This window comes from Oncorhynchus gorbuscha, linkage group LG01 (assembly GCF_021184085.1).
Source record: "Oncorhynchus gorbuscha isolate QuinsamMale2020 ecotype Even-year linkage group LG01, OgorEven_v1.0, whole genome shotgun sequence".
Classification (NCBI taxonomy): Eukaryota; Metazoa; Chordata; class Actinopteri; order Salmoniformes; family Salmonidae; genus Oncorhynchus; species Oncorhynchus gorbuscha.
In genome coordinates, this window is record NC_060173.1 from 75,496,759 (window position 1) to 75,516,157 (window position 19,399).

The following is a 19,399-nucleotide window of genomic DNA, read 5'->3' on the forward strand; positions in this document are numbered from 1 at the left end:
TTCCATCTACGTAACATTGCAAAAATCAGAAACTTTCTGTCCAAAAATGATGCAGAAAAATTAATCCATGCTTTTGTCACTTCTAGGTTAGACTACTGCAATGCTCTATTTTCCGGCTACCCGGATAAAGCACTAAATAAACTTCAGTTAGTGCTAAATACGGCTGCTAGAATCCTGACTAGAACCAAAAAATTTGATCATATTACTCCAGTGCTAGCCTCTCTACACTGGCTTCCTGTCAAAGCAAGGGCTGATTTCAAGGTTTTACTGCTAACCTACAAAGCATTACATGGGCTTGCTCCTACCTACCTCTCTGATTTGGTCCTGCCGTACATACCTATACGTACGCTACGGTCACAAGACGCAGGCCTCCTAATTGTCCCTAGAATTTCTAAGCAAACAGCTGGAGGCAGGGCTTTCTCCTATAGAGCTCCATTTTTATGGAACGGTCTGCCTACCCATGTCAGAGACGCAAACTCGGTCTCAACCTTTAAGTCTTTACTGAAGACTCATCTCTTCAGTGGGTCATATGATTGAGTGTAGTCTGGCCCAGGAGTGGGAAGGTGAACGGAAAGGCTCTGGAGCAACGAACCGCCCTTGCTGTCTCTGCCTGGCCGGTTCCCCGTTTTCCACTGGGATTCTCTGCCTCTAACCCTGTTACGGGGGCTGAGTCACTGGCTTGCTGGGGCTCTCTCGTGCCGTCCCTGGGGGGGGATGCGTCACCTGGGTGGGTTGATTCACTGTTGTGGTCGGCCTGTCTGGGTTCCCCCCCCCCCACCCCTTGGGTTGTACCGTGTCGGAGATCTTTGTGGGCTATACTCGGCCTTGTCTCAGGATGGACCTGAGCCCTAGAACCATGCCCCAGGACTACCTGACATGATGACTCCTTGCTGTCCCCAGTCCACCTGGCCATGCTGCTGCTCCAGTTTCAACTGGCCTGGGCCCTAGGACCATGTCCCAGGACTACCTGACATGAGGACTCCTTGCTGTCCCCAGTCCACCTGGCCATGCTCCTGCTCCAGTTTCAACTGTTCTGCCTTACTATTATTCAACCATGCTGGTCATTTATGAACATTTGAACATCTTGGCCACGTTCTGTTATAATCTCCACCTGGCACAGCCAGAAGAGGACTGGCCACCCCACATATGCTCTCTCTAATTCTCTCTTTCTTTCTCTCTCTCGGAGGACCTGAGCCCTAGGACCGTGCCCCAGGACTACCTGACATGATGGCTCCTTGCTGTCCCCAGTCCATCTGACTGTGCTGCTGCTCCAGTTTCAACTGTTCTGCCTTATTATTATTTGACCATGCTGGTCATTTATGAACATTTGAACATCTTGGTCATGTTCTGTTATAATCTCTACCCGGCACAGCCAGAAGAGGACTGGCCACCCCACATAGCCCGGTTCCTCTCTAGGTTTCTTCCTAGGTTTTGGCCTTTCTAGGGAGTTTTTCCTAGCCACCGTGCTTTTACACCTGCATTGTTTGCTGTTTGGGGTTTTAGGCTGGGTTTCTGTACAGCACTTTGAGATATCAGCTGATGTACGAAGGGCTATATAAATAAATTTGATTTGATTTGATACTAGGCCATTTGGACAATGTTCACTAATAGCTACTTCATTGTTGCATGTTTATCCCATTAGATTGACTGTTGATGTGCTCTTCCAGTCTCAGGTTCTCCTGTGCCTGGCCTGAGCTGGGTTAAAGAAGGCCTCCCTTTGAGACCCAGAGCAGGGCTGACCTTCCAGCAAGATGGCAATACACACATCATCACTCTGACCAACGTCCAGAAGAGGGACAGTGGAACTTATGGATGCACCATGACCACCAGCACTGGGAAGGTTTCTTCTACTTGGATCCTCGGTGTCAAGAGTAAGTACTTAGAATGCATCCCAAATTGCACCCTATTCCCTATATAGTGCACTACTTTTGACCAGAGCCCTATGGGTCCACTATATAGGGAATAGGTTGCCACCTAGGATGTAGTTTTACTGTAAATAAGTACATTTAGCTTTAATAGGGTGAACGAAGGCCCGTGTTGTGTAGGCTCATTACATTACTCCTTTTCAGTGAACAGGTCTATGTTTGTGAAAGTGTAATAGTTTTGAGCAGTTTCTGGTTTCCAGCTCTGCCTTTGGGTAAAAAAAACTCCATCTAATTCCTTTCCCCTGGCTGTCTCAATCAAAACATGGTAATGATGAAGGCAGGATAAGTGAGCACATTGAGGTTAAGTCCATTCCTCAGCTACAATGCTGAGTTGATCTAAAACGAAACTGTTGCGTTTGGAAACGACTGTTGCATGTCTTTATAATCCCCCCAAAAGTTGCTTGTTTATTTAATGATAATCAAAGTGAAACTATTTTAGTGGAGGATTTAGAGGTTTTGATATATATCTTGTCTAGTTTTTGTTTGGACTTGACAGACTGGCACCAGTCGACCAGTGATTCAATTTGCAGCAAAAGGGGAGCGTCTGGCATTTTATATTGTGTTTATTTTCTCTAATTCAGGACAGTGCCAACCACTATGCAGATTCAGTTTTCTTGAGACGAGCAGTATATATTTGTTGGGAGTGAGCATCCTTTAGGAATGACTGTAACAGTTCTTGTCTACCTATGCCATCTATTGGAAAGAAGGAAAATTGCATCTTGTCAGATACTCAGTATGCATCCTGATTTTCCCAAAGTGTGGCACACTGGCACACTCCCGTCATCGATATAAAAGCCTTTGGTTTGGTGTCAGCTTTGGTTGCAGGGCATTTCCAGCATTGTTAAATCTGAGATGGGAGTGTGCAAGTGCACACTTTGGGCAAAGGGTGCAGAATCACGATGGATCTCCCCCCACTTTGCTAATATCACATTTGTCACTCTTAGACTGACCATTACCATTATCACACACACCACACAAATGTACTGCAAGGCTCCAATACAGCATACTGTAAATGTTAATACACCATCTGTGTACTCCCTCCCCTGCAGAACCACGGCAGGAGGGCAAGCCCCCGGCATTCAGCACAGTCCTGAAGGGATGTTCAGTGAGTGAGGGCCAGGACTTCCTTCTGCAGTGCTCAGTGGATGGAAAGCCTCGACCTGACCTCTCCTGGCTCCTAAACGGTGAGAGAGCCTATCATTTCCCCCTGTAGTAAAGAAGGGTTGCAAAAGTTTTCCAAAAATCATGGTTGAAGGATTCTGGAATACTACCTGATTTTGGGGAATCTTCCAACCAGGATTTCTGGAAACCCCAGGAGTTCTGGGAAAGTTGAGGGAATTTTGTAACCCTTTCCGTACCAGTCATCACGTCCAGTTATGCCGCTTTACCCACTAGAGGGGGGTGACTTCCTGTTGTCAAGGCTTTGCACCCACAGGACTGACCAACTAAAATCAGGTCCATTTCTATGAAAAGTGAAGGATGATATGAGAAGGGGGAGGAATACAAACTTCTCTGTACTCAGAACCCTCTTGAACAGATCAGCTAGACTGGGGGTGTGAGTTATTGTTGTGTGTCCCAAATGGTGCTCTATTTCCTATATAGTGTGCTACTTTTGACCAGAGCCCTATGGGATGCCATTTGGGAGGTATTATAGGAGTTCTGCTACTGCTTTCCCTCTCAGCCTGAGGGCGGCCGATCAGAGGACCAACATTTCACAAGTCTGGCTGCTCTGCTGCTGAAGGCTCATGTGTCTCTGTACCACGTCCAGATCACACACAGAGTTTATTTTTCATCTTTTAACTGCTCCACATATTGAACGTCGGGGGAAACCCCCCTTGAATGTAGTTTTATAAGGTTACAATAAAAAATAAAAAATGTAAGCATTGGCGTTGACAATTGATCCAATAGAATTTCAACTCAACACAGTGAAACCAGGTTATTATAGTTTTGTGATTTTTCTTTTTGTTTTTATTTCTGTTTCTGTTTTCAGACTTCATCTATTTTTTTATTTAGTTTGAGTATTCTAAAATGTCTATTGTTTTTATATTGAGTTTCAATTTTAATGTTAGGGACAAAGTAGCACGTGTGGGAGGCTAGGATCCATAGTGTTTTTTGGGGGGGATGCCACTTCTTGTCACTGGGGGGGGGGAGTAATCCATTCAGATTTATTTATGAATTATAATTTAAATGTAACTTAGATTTAAAACGAGAATTGTCTGCCGTGCAGTTCAAAGCTATGGCCAGCTCTGGTCATGGGTCTTTTGCCTGTTGTGTAACAGCTTGATAGCCTTGACTATGTTCGCCCTGTTGTCAGTTAGGACAAGAAGGATCTTCTCCTCTGTTATGTCCAATGTGCAGTCAATTACCTCTCCGGTGTGCGGATGCTAAATCCGATGGAGGTTGAGCAATGCATGCTGTCCCTTGTTGAAGGAGGGGTGACAGAAGCTGACTGAAATGCTAATTAATGAAGCAATCAGTCCTTTCATGCTCCGTTTGTCTACGCCCAGGGTTATTTTTCATGCCTCATTCAGAATGTCATAACTTTCTGGGTTGCTGTATCAATTTGCAAAGCAATCAACCCATTTACTCTAGCACCGGCAGGAGTTTTGAATAAAATGCAATTCTATTTGTCACATGCTTCATAAACACTGCTGTAGACTAACAAGGAAATGCTTACTTAAGGGCCCTTTCCAACATTGCAGAGAAAGAAAATAGAAAAAGAATAGAAAAGTAACATGTCATTTTTAAATTTGCAATGAGTAACTACAGGATAACAGTACCGAAGGGGTCCAAGCCTTCGGTCAGATGCCAAGCAGTTGCTATACCAAGACCTGCAACATTTTAGAATTCTGGATCTGGACCCGCTCGGGTCCCAGACCGGGTCTTGGGTATTCGGGTACAGGTGGATCCTTGAAGACCTCTAATCTGTGGATCTGCTTGGGCGCTATACGAATTGGAGTGGGTCCAGGGTGTCTGGGATGATGGTGTTGATGTGAGCCATGACCAGCCTTTCAAAACATGTTATGGCTACAGTTGTGAGTGCTACAGGGCGCTAGTCTTTTAGACAAGTTACCTTGGTGTTCTTGGGAACAGGGGATATGGGGGTTTGCTTGAAACATGTAGGTATTACAGACTGGGTCAGGTAGAGGTTGAAAATGTCAGTGAAGACACTTGCCAGCTGGTCAGCGCATGATCTGCGTACGTGTCCTGGTAATCCGTCTGGCCCTGCGGCCTTGTGACCTGTTTTTAAGGTCTTACTCACATTGGCTATGGGAGAGCATGATCACACAGTTGTCCGGAACAGCTGGTGATCTCATGCATGGTTCAGTGTTGCTTGCCTCGGAAGCGTGTATAGAATGCATTTAGCTTATCTGGTACTGTAAGTTTGCATCGCTGGTCAGCTCGTACCTGGGTTTCCCTTAGTTATTTGTGGTAGTTTCCAGGCCCTGCCAGATCCGACGAGCGTCTTAGCCGGCATAGTAGGATTCGATCTTAGTCCTGTTATTGCGCTTTGCCTGTTTGATGGCTTGTCGGAGGTCATAGTGGGATTTCATATAAGCGTTCAGATTAGTGTTCCGCTCCTTGAAAGTGGCAGTTCTAACCTTTAGCTCAGTGCTGGTGTTTCCTGTAATCAATATCACCAAGCCGGTGACTGATGTGGTGAACACCTCAATGCCATCGGATGAATCCCAGAACATATGCCCATCTGTGCTAGCGAAACAGCTTAGCATCCGCTTCATCAGACACTTCCATAATTGAGCGTGTCACTGGTACTTCCTTTTTGGAATCAGGAGAATATACACTGAACATAAAGATTAACACATGTAAAGTGTTGGTCTCATGTTTCATGAGTGTTGGTCTCATGCTGAAATAAAAGATCCCAGACATTTTCCATATGTACAAAAAGCTTATTTCTCTAGCATTATTGGTGTTAGGGAGCATTTCTCCTTTGCCAAGTTAATCCATCCACCTGACAAGAAACTCATTAAACAGCATGATCATTCCACAGGTGCACCTTGTGCTGGGGGCAATAAAAGGCTACTCTAAAATGTGCAGTTTTGTCAGAACATAATGTCCTCTAGAGCTGTTTCCAGAGAATGTAATGTTCATGTCTCTACCATAAGCTGTACTCAATTTCATTTTAGAGAATTTGGCATTGTCCAATCAGCCTCATAACCATAGACCATGTGTATTGCTTTGTGACGGGGCGAGCGTTTGCTGATGTCCATGTTGTGAACAGTGCCCCATGGTGGCAGTGGGGATGTGGGCAGGCATAAGCTACGGACAACGAACACAATTGAATTTTATCGATGACTATTTGAATGCACAGAGATACCATGATGAGATCTTGAGGCCCATTGTTGTGCCATTCATCTGCCACCATCACCTAATGATTCAACTTGATAATGAACGGCCCCATGTTGCAAGGATCTGTACACAATTCCTGGAAGCTGAAAATGTCCCATTTCTTCCATGGCTTTAATACTCACCAGACATGTCACCCATTGAGCATGTTTGTGATGCTCTGGATTGACGTGTACGAGAGTGCGTTCCATTTCCGCAATATCCAGAAACTTCGCACAGCCATTGAAGAGTGGGACAGCATTTCACTGGCCACAATCAACAGCCTAATCAACTCTATGCAAAGGAAATGTGTCGCTCTGCATGAGGCAAATGATGGTGGTCATACCATAACTGACTGGTTGTGTGATCCACGCTCTTACTTTAAAAATATATATTTTTAAGGTATATGTGACCAACAGATGCATATCCCAGTCATGTGAAATCCATAGATTAGGGCCTAATGAATTGATTTTAATTGACTGATTTCCTTATATACTGTAACTCAGTAAAAAAATTGTCGCGCGTTTACATTTGTTCAGTAGAGTTTGTTTTTCTTAATTTTATTTCAGTTTCAGAAATTGTTTTTCCAATTTACGTTTTTTATTTTAGTTTTTGTTTACTTTTATAACCTAGCCGTTATAACCCTATTTTCTGTATTGTAGCTGGGTTATTTTTATCCTTCTGTATTTATTTATTTATCTTTTATTTAACTAGGCAAGTCAGTTAAGAACAAATTCTTATTTTCAATGACTGCCTAGGAACAGTGGGTCAACGGGCAGAACTACAGATTTGTACCTTGTCAGCTCAGGGATTTGAACTTGTAACCTTTTGGTTACTAGTCCAACGTTCTAACCACTAGGCTACCCTTCCGCCCCAATGATGCATTAATTATAATCATATTCTGTGTAAGTTTGGTTTGATCTGTATCCATCACCCCAGCCTAACTTGATTCAGTTCTCAACTCTAACTTTCATTACCAGTCAAAAGTTTGGCAGCTGAAATTGTTTGTAAACTGATAGGGGTGAGTCTAGGCCAGTGTAATTGTTTATGTTTTGTGCTTCGGGGGCCAAATGTGTTGAATTATCCTCTTCAGAAAACATCTTCTTTAAGCACTAATTGAATTGACTTGTTTTAGAGAAGTATCATTGTCTCAGTCCCAAATGGCACCCTAATCCCTTCATAGTATAGTACTTTTGACCAGACCCCTATATACCCTGTCCAGAAGTATTGCAGTATATAGGGTTTCATTAGGGATCTACTCATAGTTTCCAAAGGTCCGCTTCTCTTAGTGCGCCAGGTTTGAGCTGTATGTGCAGGAGCTGTTGTTAGCCTCTTAAAGACGGATAGACAATTAATGGCATCATAGTCAACTCAGGGAAGAGAAATAGTCCTGTTCCCAGCAACTGTGTAGGGATCCCAGTACCAATCCATTCACAGCCCCTCTGTTCTCTTCTGTTCCTACCTCTGGAAAATACACCCACAGCCATTAAACAAATATGAAGCCGAGGAACCATATAAAGGAAAAGCATGCATCCCTCCTTCCTGAAACCCCGCTGAAGTATTACACCCAGACAGACTTGGCAAGTGTTTTGTGCTCCCTAAGCAGACATCTGAGATTCTCTCTTTCCGAGACTCGGACATGCGCAGGCCGATTCTGAAATACCTGCCAACAGGCTCCCCTGGATTTCAAAGTGAATGCCTTTCTTGGGATCGGGTTGTCCAGCACTGGGCGCGGGAGCCATTTATAATTGTTGGTGGCAGAGCATCACAACTCATCCAGGTTAAATTCAACACCGAGCTAGCTAGCTTCCCGACTGAAATGTAGGCCTGCGAGGAAAGATTAATACATAGTGCCTTCAGAAAGTATTCATACCCCTTGACTTATCCTACTTTTTTGTTAAAGCCTAAATAAAAAAATGATTAAATATTTTTCACACCCATCTACACACAGTACCCCATAATGACAAAGTGAAAACATATTTTTAGAAATGTATTCAAATGGATTAAAAGTGAAATACTAACATATCTAATTTACATAAGTATTCACACCCCTGAGTCAATACATGTTAGAATCACCTTTGGCTGTGATTACAGCTGTGAGTCTCTTTTTGGGTATGTCTACGAGCTTTGCCCACCTGGATTGTAAAATATTTGCTCATTCTTTCAATTCTTCAAGCTCGGTCAAGACAGCCATTTTCAAGTCTTGCAATAGAGTTTCAAACTGATTTTAAGTCAACTTTAACTAGGCCACTCAGGAACATTCAATGTTGGTAAGCAACTCGTGTATATTTGGACTTGTTTTAGTTTGTCTAGCTGAAAGGAGAATTTGTCTCCCAGTGTCTGGTGAAAAGCAGACTGACCAGGTTTTCCTCTAGGATTTTGCCAGTGCTTAGCTCCATTCCATTAATTTTTTTATCCTGGAAAACTCCCCTGTCCTTAAGGATTACATGCATACCCATAACATGGTGTAGCCACCACTATGCTTGAAAATATGGAGAGTGCTACTCAATAATGTTTGATATGATTTTCCCCAATTTGTATTCAGGACAAAGTTAATTTCTTTTCCAAATGTTTTGCAGTATTACTTTAGTGCCTTGTTGCAAACAGGATTTTTTTCACTCTGTCATTTACGTTAGTATTATGGAGTAACTACAATGTTGTTGATCCATCCTCTATTTTCTCTTATCACAGCCATTAAACTCTGTTTTAAAGTCATCATTGGCCTCATGGTGAGATCCATAGGACAGTTGCCAGAGAGGAAGGAAATTGGAGCATTGTATTGACTGGATGTATTTATACCCCATCCAAAGTGTAATTGGTAACTTTTTGAACATGACTTTCTGTATTTTTACCCATCTACCAATATGCGCCCTTTGTGAGGCATTGGAAAACCTCCTTGGTCTTAGTGGTTGAATCTGTATTTGAAATTCACTGCTTGTGTGAGGGACCTTACAATTATCTGTATGTGTGGGGTACAGAGAGGAGGCACTCATTCAAAAATTACATTAAACACAGTGGTATTGATTATTATGTTTTGTGACTTGTCAAACACATTTTCACCCTTATTTAGGCTTACAATTGCAAAGGGGTTGAATTCTTATGGACTCATTAAGGTGTTTCAGCTTTTCATTTTGTAAGTTTATTTGTAAAAAATTCTAAAAACATAAATCTGCTTTGACATTATGGGGTAGTGTGTGTGTGTGTGTGTGTGTGTGTGTGTGTGTGTGTGTGTGTGTAGGCCAGTGACACAATCTCAATGTAATCTATTTTAAATTCAGGCTATAACACAACAACATGTGGATAAGGTCAAGGGGTGTGAATAAAGAAGGATCTTTTGCCGTTGTATCAGCATGTACCTCCGTGAGGTGTTGTCTTTTTATGCCTCTGCATATTTATTCGTTTTTATGAGCGATTTTACAGCAAGCAAACGTTTGCTTAACATAAACGTCAACGGGACATTAAGAACTGTAAAATACTATGCTTTATCGAAGTAATGGCTGAACAAAGGCATGCTGCTGTTCTGTCCTGCCAATGCATCTGGTAAGATCTGTAGGGGTGGGGTTTGTCTGTTTGTGAACAAAGACTGGTGCACAATCTCTAATATTAAGCAAGTCTCGAGGTTCTGCTCGCCGGAGTTAAACCTCATGATGAGCTGTAGACCATACTATTTACCAAGAGTTTATCTATATTTTTTGTAGCTGCTTAATTACCACCACAAACCGATGCTGGCACTAAGACCGCACTCAACGAGCTGTATTTGGCCATAAGCAAACAAGAAAATGATCATCCAGATGCGGTGCTCCTAGTGGCTGCTGAATTTAATGCAGGAAAACTGAAATCCATTTTACCTCATTTCTACCAGCGTGTAACCTGTGGAACTAGAGGGGGGAAAAACACATTAGATCGTCTTTACTCCACACACATACAAAGCTTTCCCTCGCCCTACAGTTGTCAAATCTGACCATAACGCCATCTTCCTGATTCCTGCTTGAAAGCAAAAACTCAAACAGGAAGTACCAGTGCTGTGCTCAATACTGAAGTGGTCAGATGAAGCAGATGCTAAGCTATAGAACTGTTCTGCTGGCACAGATTGGAGTATGTTACGGGATTCATCCGATGGCATTGAGGAGTTTACCACATGAGTCACCGGCTTAATTAAAAGGTGCATTGACAATGTCGTCCCCACAGTGACAGTACGTACATATCCCAACCTGAAGCCTTGGATTACAGGTCACATCCGCACTGAGGTAAAGGCTCGTGTTGCTGCTTTCATAAGCAGGACACTCAACCGGACGCTTTGAAGAAATCCCGCTACAACCTCCGACGAACCATCAAACAGGCAGTGTCAATACAGGACTAAGATCAAGTCCTACAACTGGCTCTGACGCTCATCGGATGTGGCAGGGCTGGCAAACTATCACAGATTACAAAGGGAATCCCAGTCCAGAGCTGCTCAGTGACGTGAGCCTACCAGATGAGCTAAATGCCTTCTATGCTTGCTTCAAGGCAAGCAACACTTGCGTGAGAGCACCAGCTGTTCCGTATGACTGTGATCACGCTCTCCGTAGCTGATGTAAGACCTTTTCACAGGTTTAACATTAACAAGGCCACAGGGCCAGACAGATTACCAAGACACATACTCAGAGCATGCGCTGAGCAGCTGTAGAAGAGTGGGTTGAGTTTCAATTTCTCTGTGTTCGCATCGCTAAGGACCTATCATGGTCCAAACACACCAACACAGTAGTGAAGAGGGCACAACAACAACTCTTCCCCCTCAGGAGGCTGAAAAGATTTGGCTTGTCCTTCAGAGCGTCAGTTCTACGGCTGCACCATTGAGAGCATCTTGACTGGCTGCATCTCTGATTGGCATGGCAACTGCTCGGCATCTGACCGCAAGGCACTACGGAGGGTAGTACATCACTGGACCCGAACTCCCTGCCATCCAGGACCTCTCTACCAGGCGGTGTCAGACTGTTTGATCAGCTACCGCATGGCAAGCGGTACCAAAAGTCTCCTGAACAGCTTTTACCCCCAAGCCATAAGACTGCTAATTAGTTAACAAAATAGCTACCCGGACTATCTGCATTGACCCTTTCTGAACTAAATCCATCCTTTTGACTCCATGCACACACACTGGACTATCATGTATATAAATTATAGCTTGGCTCTATATACATTGGGGTACCAGTACCGAGTCAATGTGCAGAGGTATGGGGAAATTGAGGTAGATATGTATGGGGTAAAGTGACAGGGTACATAAGACAGTAGCAGCAGCGAAAGTGTGTGGCAAAAATATTTGCCCCACACATCACATACGCCAAGTTGTCATTGCTCATCGTCTTATCCCTTTGTTAAAATGTTTTTCGATATTTACAGTACAGGTCAAAAGTTTAGACACCTACTTATTTCAGGGTTTTTCTTTATTTGTACTATTTTCTACATTGTAGAATAATAGTGAAGACAAACTTTGAAATAACATATGAAATCATGTAGTAACCAAAAGAAAGTGTTAAACAAATCAAAATAGGTTTTGAGATTTTTCAAAGTAGCCACCCTTTGCCTTGATGACAGCTTTGCACACTCTTGGCATTCTCTCAACCAGCGTCATGAGGTAGTCAACTGGAATGCATTTCAATTAACAGGTGTTCCTTGTTAATTTGTGGAATTGCTTTCCTTAATGTGTTTGAGACAATCAGTTATGTTGTGACAAGGTAGGGGTGGTATACAGAAGATGGCCCTATTTGTTAAAAGACCACGCCCATATTATGGCAAGAACAGCTCAAATAATCAAAGAGAAATGACAGTCCATTACTTTAAGACATGAAGGTCAGTCAATCTGGAAAATTTCATGAACTTTGAGCGTTTTCAAGTGCAGTTGCAAAAACCATCAAGCAATATGATGAAACTGGCACTCATGAGGACCGCCACAGGAAAGGAGAGTTACCAGCCTCAGAAATTGCAGCCCAAATTCATTGTTTAGGTAAGACAAATCTCAACATCAACTGTTCAGATGGGACTGAGTGAATCAGGCCTTCATGGTCAAATTGCTGTAATGTAGTAGTACACAGCGTTGTACGAGATCTGCAGTTTCCTGGAATTTCTCGCATGAAATGGCCTTCAATTCTCAGAACAAGAACAGACTGACGAGATTCAGAAGAAAGATCTTTGTTTCTGGCCATTTTGAGCCTGTAATCGAACCTACAAATGCTGATGCTCCAGATACTCAACTATTCTAAAGAAGGCCAGTTGTATTGCTTATTTAATCAGCACAACTGTTTCAGCTGTGCTAACATAATTGCAAAAGGGTATTCTAATGATCAATTAGCCTTTTAAAATAATATACTTGATATATTAGCTAACACAAAGTGCCATTGGAACACAGGAGTGATGGTTGCTGATAATGGGCCTCTGTATGCCTATGTAGTTCATGTAGTCATTTACAACATTAACAATGTCTACACTGTGTTTCTGATCAATTTTATGTTTTATTGAACAGAAAATGTGCTTTTCTTTCAAAAACCAGGACTTTTCTAAGTGACCCCCAACTTTTGAACAATTGTGTAATTTTTGCATTGTTGGGAAGTAAGCATTTCACTTATGCCACACCTGTTCACAAAACGTGACCATTCAGAATTGATTTGAAGGAATACACTCTCTCAGTCCCTTGTTGTGTAAATCCATTTTAATATCAAATCATGTCCTGCATGGTAAACGTCTTCATTTGTAATGACCTTTCATTATCTCTCCCCACAATACGGCCCTGCTTTACCGTGACGGCAAAAGTGTACCCTGCTCTGTGTAAGAGAAACTCTTTTTGCTGGGAGTGGGTTGTGTTTAGGTGTTCCTCAAGTGTAACACATGTTCCTCTCTCTTCCACCATCAGACAAGCCCATGCCGTACGCCCGCTCTTCCTTTGAGAATGGCCTGGCCCAACTCGCAGTCCAGGGCGCCGTGCCAGAGGACGAGGGCCTGTATACTTGTGTTGCTGAGAACATCCATGGGAGAGCCGTGTGCACTGCCAAAGTCATCATCAAAGGTGGGCCTGGGAGCCTCTACAGAGGCCATATGTATCGAGTTTCTCAGGCTGTGTTTACACAAGCCGCCAAATTCTGATGTTCTTTTCACTAATTGGTTAAAAGACCAATCAAATCTTTTGCCAGTAATTGGGCAAAAGATCATAATTGGACTTCCTGTGTTAACGCTACCTCAGCGTAGGAATGCTAGGATCAGCTCCCCTCTGTCCATGTAATCTTATTCATTGTCATCTAAAAGGCGAAACTGATCTAGATCAGCACTCTCCTCTCTGAGACGCTTGATACATCCAGCCTCAGATGTGTTTCTTTATCCTTTGCATCTTTCAGAAGACTCATTTAATCTGTGATTGATTGTATCAGATATTTCCCAGAGGACAACCCCAATAGAGCACATGTATGTAATTATTTCTCAAAATGATGTTGATTACTTGTACTTTAGCAGTTCCGCTATTAGTCCCCGAAGCCCTATAGTTTAATGTATTCAAATGTTATGACTTTGGCTTCCAAAAGTCTGCAGTGCTCAAATTAGGGGAATGACGATTGAATGTTATTTTGATAACTGGGTTTAGATTTTACGTTTTTGAACATCTAAACACGCGTTTTGTTTTGGCTAAATTGAGAATGCGCTCAATTCATGAGATAGGAAAATGCTTTTTTTTTTTAGAATGAGTATTTGACAGTTTGCTAAAGCCCTGAAATGTCTCTTGTGAGTACTTTGAGCCTCTTTGAAGAAGTGCTACTCTAAGATAATAGCTATTTAGGGATCCGATGTAGCATTTAAGGAAACATCTGCTCTCTCTGTTCCAGCATGCAGTTTTAGTCCCAAATGACACCCTATTTCCTTAAGTAGTGCACTACTTTTGACCATGGCCCTGATCAAAAGGAGCACACTGAAAAAAAAAATTGGTTACCATTTGGGATGAAATCCTTGTCTATCAGCACACGCCAGGCTTCAAGGTGGAGGTTCAGCTATTTGTTTCGCTGGGGTAAACATTTGAAATACCACCATTTTCCCAGGGGCACACTCCAACATTCAAACCTCATTTCCAAACAAAGCACGTGTGTTTAGTGAGTCCGCCAGAGGCAGTAGGAATGACCAGGGATGTTTGGTTGATAAGTGCGTGAAATTGACTATTTTCCTGTCCTGCTAAGCATTCAAAATGTAATGAGTAGTTTTGGGTGTCAAGAAAAATGTATGGATGTAAAAAGTACAATATTTTCTTAAGGAATGTAGTGATGTAAAAGTTGTCAAAAATTGAAATGATAAAGTACAGATACCCTCCAAAAACGACTTAAGTAAAAATACTGTAAAGTACTACTTAAGTACTTTACACCACTGGTCAAAGGTAGGGCGCTAATAAAGAGAATATGGTGCCATTTGGAATGCTGGCTGAGGCAGCAGTGAAGCATGGCTGTTTAAGCAACAGTGCTGATGGAAACATGCTGGAGATGCCTTGGATCTCCCTCTGGCATGCTGGATATGCATACAGACTGTGTTCTGTGTTTGACAAGCCTGCCTCCCTGTCTGTTGGGTCCTGACATCCACAGGGTTAGAGCCATTTCAATTTATAAACTTGGGGGAAGGGAGGTGGGTTGACTACGTAAAACCAAACACCATACATGGTGTGCATGAATCAAGGAGCGAGGGCCAAAAAGTTCCCGTTGGTCTCTCGTTCTCTCTTCCTCTCTCTCTCTCGTTCTCTCTCACAGCGAGGCTGGCCTGTTTTGGTGCCCAGACTGTAACAGTATGAAGCGAACCCATGCGCAGATACTGTGTATGACATGTGTGAGAGCGAAGTCTCGAGTCTCGCTCATCTTAATATCTGCGGTGTTATTCGTTGCAATGTAATTCATCTGAGTCTACCTTTAATGGACTGAAGCGTAATGATGAGTCAAGTAATTTGATTTTGGACTCTCAAAGACCTTGGCAGGAACATCGTCCCTATGGTCTTCTTTTAATGAGATTATTCCAGTGTTTGCATATTCAGGAAAATGTTCCTTGCATGTTTGCCAAGAACATCACAATATGGGGAGCTGACTTCGTAGAACCAAGCACAATACATGCTGGTAATGTTCAGGATGTGTCTAGTATTCATGATCTGCATTCCAAATTGCACCCTATTCCCTATGTAGTACAGTACTAAATAGGAAAAACGGTGCCATTTGGGATTCAGACCCCATCAGAGATGGTAGAGAAACCAAGACACCCCACTCCCTTATTTTTTAAATTTATTACACAGACCGGAACCTTGACCATTTTTTTTCAATGGTAAACTGCCGGAGTTAATTTTATAGCGTTGCTTTGTGTTCGATGGCAATTCCATATGAGGATCAGGTGTACTCGTGACGTTCTGCTCCATAGCTTCTGGAAGTGTGCAGACAGTGGCTGCTGCTGCAGCACCTATATATGCTTTGCAGCCAATGTCATTAAGAACATTAACAGTTTTCCACAGATTCTTTGGTATGGGTTCTTCAGTATTTTAGGTTTCGGATATCCTGCAGTAGACTGCCAGACAGCTAATTTCCTGATGTAGGAGAGCTGTTGCTCTCTCCCAGAAGGTTATCTTTTTCTGAACGAGCAGAGACTCCCAAGAGACGCACAGGGAGTTTGTTAACATCAGCATGTTCCTCTTTGTTTTTCTAAATCATCATGACTGTGTCCCAAACGGCTCCCTATATAGTCTACTACCTTTGACCATGGGCTATGGTCATAAGTAGTCCATTATATGGGGTGCTATTTGGGATGTATTTTAAGAGATCTACTCCAGCCTCTATATATAGTACTCCAGGAATCCATGTTGAGGTAATATTTATTTACATGACTGTGAAGGAAAGACCTTCACTTGGAGAAGACTCTCTTAATATAGCATATTTAACTGTGAAGCAAGTAATGTTATGTCTTTGACTGGAATGGAAAATGAACAGAAAGACAAACTCCCAATAGCCTGCACTGATTGACATATGCACACACCCAACTGCTAATTGTCTTGTTAATAAGTTGTTGGCTGTTTAATTTCACACTGGAGGACTGACACAGGTGCAGATGATATTAGCTTAATGAATGAATGTATTTTTAACCTGTCAAGTGTTTGGAGAGTCCTCCAAGCAAGGCTGTTTTTTTCTGCCAATGGTTTTTACTTGCTCTGCAGTTTTAAAATAAAATAAATAAATAAATAAACCTCCCTTTTTATCTGTTTTAAGCCTTTTGACTGTTAGAGTAGGCCAGCTCCCTCATGATGACCGTTGACTGGGGTAAAGTTAACCGTCGTTGGTTCTCTAGGCTTAGTGTGCTGTTCAGTGAATTACTCATGTTCCTGTTCTGTAAAAAGTAACCCTGCAAATGTTACATTTCAGCTAAGAAAAGTGCCAAGAGGACGGACCCTCCAAATGCAGTCGACACCAAGAAGCCATCGGCCCCTGTATTTCTCAGAGGTCTGAAGGATCTAAAAGTCATGGACGGTAGCCAAGTCATCATGAATGTGGAGGTGATGGGTAAGAGAAGGCCTCTCGGGTCGTATTCATTAGGCATTTTACTGTGGTTCACCCCAATGAATACAACCCTGGTGGGTGTCTCGTTTTAGCCCTGATTCCCATTAATCAGAATGGAAAACTCATTGTGTGTGTTTTCAGTGACTGTTTGCTTTAGAAGCTGGTATTTCCTGCTTGGCCCCCCCAGAGATACTTGTTTGGTTTTCGGGTGTTTTCTGCATTTCCATTTCCTTCCAATGTGTGACCTGAGGGGATGGATTGACTCTGAGTATTATCACTTATTATTATTACGTAATCTTCATTATCCTACTGAGGTTGTTTGCATGGGGGAGGAGTCACTAGTAATGCATCATATGATTTACATTATTCTAGACATAGTCTTTTTAATGTGAATAGTGATGGGGCAGGAGGGTCTCTTGCTTTATTTTCTTATAAAGATTTCTAATAGCATTAAAGCACATGCATTTTATTTTGATCATGCCTATGTGAAAAAATGCATACAATTATGCAAGACAACTGTATATCATTGAGTGTGTTATGTAATACAACCTGTCATAACGGCCTGCTACTATAGGGCACAATTTTAAAGGGGTAGTTCACCCAAAGTTAGAATATGATTTTAGTTTCCTTACCATGTAAGCGGTCTGTGGGCAAGGTGAGACTGAAATCTGTACTTTGGTTTTGTTTACCTGTCCACAAATGCTTACTTTTTTGCTTTTTTTGTCCAAACCGTGAATTTGAATTAGAGGAAGTAGAATCAATTCAAAGAAATTCGACTAACATATGAAACGTAAGTCTCATTATTTTGGCAAATATTTTTGCCAAAAGTATCTCTCACCTCTTATTTAACCAATAAGGCCCGAGGGGATGTGGTATATGGCCAATATACCCTGGTTAAGGGCTGTTCTTATGCATGATGCAACACGGACTGCCTGGACACAGCTTTTAGCTGGGGTATATTGTCCAGATCACAAACCCCCAAGGTGGCTTATTGCTATTATAAACTAGTTACCAATATAATTAGAAAAGTAAAAATAAATGTTTTGTCATAGTACCACGGCTGTCAGCCAATCAGCATTCAGCGCTCGAACCATCCGGTTTGTAATAAAGAAAAGATACCATTTCAAATATTAGTTTGATTATAACTCAATGTTGAACAAGTTTTTGCTTTGAGATGTAAGGTCAAAGATGGTGGATAAATGAAGACATCCCATAAAGGCCATTTACCATCTTTTTGTTGTTGTCAGACTTCAGTTCTACTTAAAGTAAAGAATCATCCATTTTAAATATTATATTGTATTTGTGCATCTGAGTGATGTTATATCGATTTCCAGGAGAAAGTTCATGTTTTCATGTGTATCTGAGCTATTCGGCATTCAAGCAGGCAGAAATACAGCCGGGAAATGGCCCTGGGAATTGATAGATCGTATTTGTGAATCTCCGAGCGATGTTCTAACATTCAAAATGGGTGAATCTTTCCTTTTAAAGGGGTGAATCTTTCCTTTTAAAGGGGTGGCTCTCCCATAGGCAATAATCAATAGTAGCTGGGCTGGTCTTTGGTTCATGGACTGTATATGAACCAGAAAAAAAGTGTTAAAATAAACAAATGTAATTAAATGATACCTTTAGTTGCAATTGTGGCCAATTGACTCAACTCCATTCTGAATTTAACTTAACCCCAGTCCAAATCATCTTAAAGTCACTATTGATCTACACAATCCCATTTTAGACATGTTGAAATGATGTGGACATGAAACAAGGTTTAATGTGACCTTTTTATGGTCGTAGGGAATCCTCATCCAGAGATTGTGTGGCTCCACAATGGGAAGGAGATCCAGGAGTCTGAGGACTTCCACTTTGAGCGGAAGGGGAACCAATGCAGTCTGTTCATCCAGGAAGTCTTCCCTGAGGACACTGGGAAGTACACCTGTGAGGCGTGGAACAAAGTAGGGGAGGTTCGCACAGAGGTCTCACTCACTGTACAAGGTAGGCTAGCAGCCTAGCTAACTCCACTTGCGATAGCTCGGTGTGTCAAGTGAAATTGTATGTATTAAACTGTAGCAGACGTAGTTTATGCCTAGGGTTACAAAAATGTGGGTAACTTTACCAGAATTTTGCAACCCTGTTTATGCCATAATGACCTGTTGGTTATCCATGTCTGTCTTCCAGAGCCCCAGGACGGAGTCCAGCCCTGGTTCATCACAAAGCTCAAGCCCACCACCGCCTACCTGGGCCACAATGTCCTGCTGTCCTGTGCCATCGCTGGGGACCCCTTCCCTCAGTGGAGCTGGATGAAGCAGGGCCAGGTGGTGACCGCTGACCTGGACTATGAGATACTGCAGAAGGAGGATGTGGTGTCCCTGCTCATTAGACGAGTCCGGTCCCACCACGCCGGGGACTACGAGATCAGCCTGAGGTAGGCTTCTACATCCCAAGTGGCACCCTATTCCCTATGAAGTGCACTACTTTTGACTAGATGACCAGGGGATGCACTTCATGGGGAATAGGGTGCCATTTGGGACATAGTGGGAGGACTCCTTATAAAGTAGATGACTTGAATGTTTCACTTTACGTCTTTTGTTATGCTTTGATTGGTTATTATAGTAC

General features: G+C 42.5%; 1 protein-coding gene across 2 annotated transcripts in view; it reads left to right on the forward strand.

Moving 5' to 3' along the window:
- LOC124042085 (myosin light chain kinase, smooth muscle-like) overlaps positions 1-19,399 on the forward strand; it is an 86,569-nt gene that overhangs the window by 37,151 nt on the left and 30,019 nt on the right. For both annotated transcript variants that reach the window (XM_046360413.1, XM_046360421.1), the window contains exons 10-15: positions 1,668-1,871; positions 2,975-3,109; positions 13,153-13,305; positions 16,658-16,795; positions 18,581-18,778; positions 18,962-19,208. In XM_046360413.1, coding sequence (XP_046216369.1) covers positions 1,668-1,871; positions 2,975-3,109; positions 13,153-13,305; positions 16,658-16,795; positions 18,581-18,778; positions 18,962-19,208 — 1,075 coding nt within the window. The remainder of the gene's footprint in view (positions 1-1,667; positions 1,872-2,974; positions 3,110-13,152; positions 13,306-16,657; positions 16,796-18,580; positions 18,779-18,961; positions 19,209-19,399) is intronic.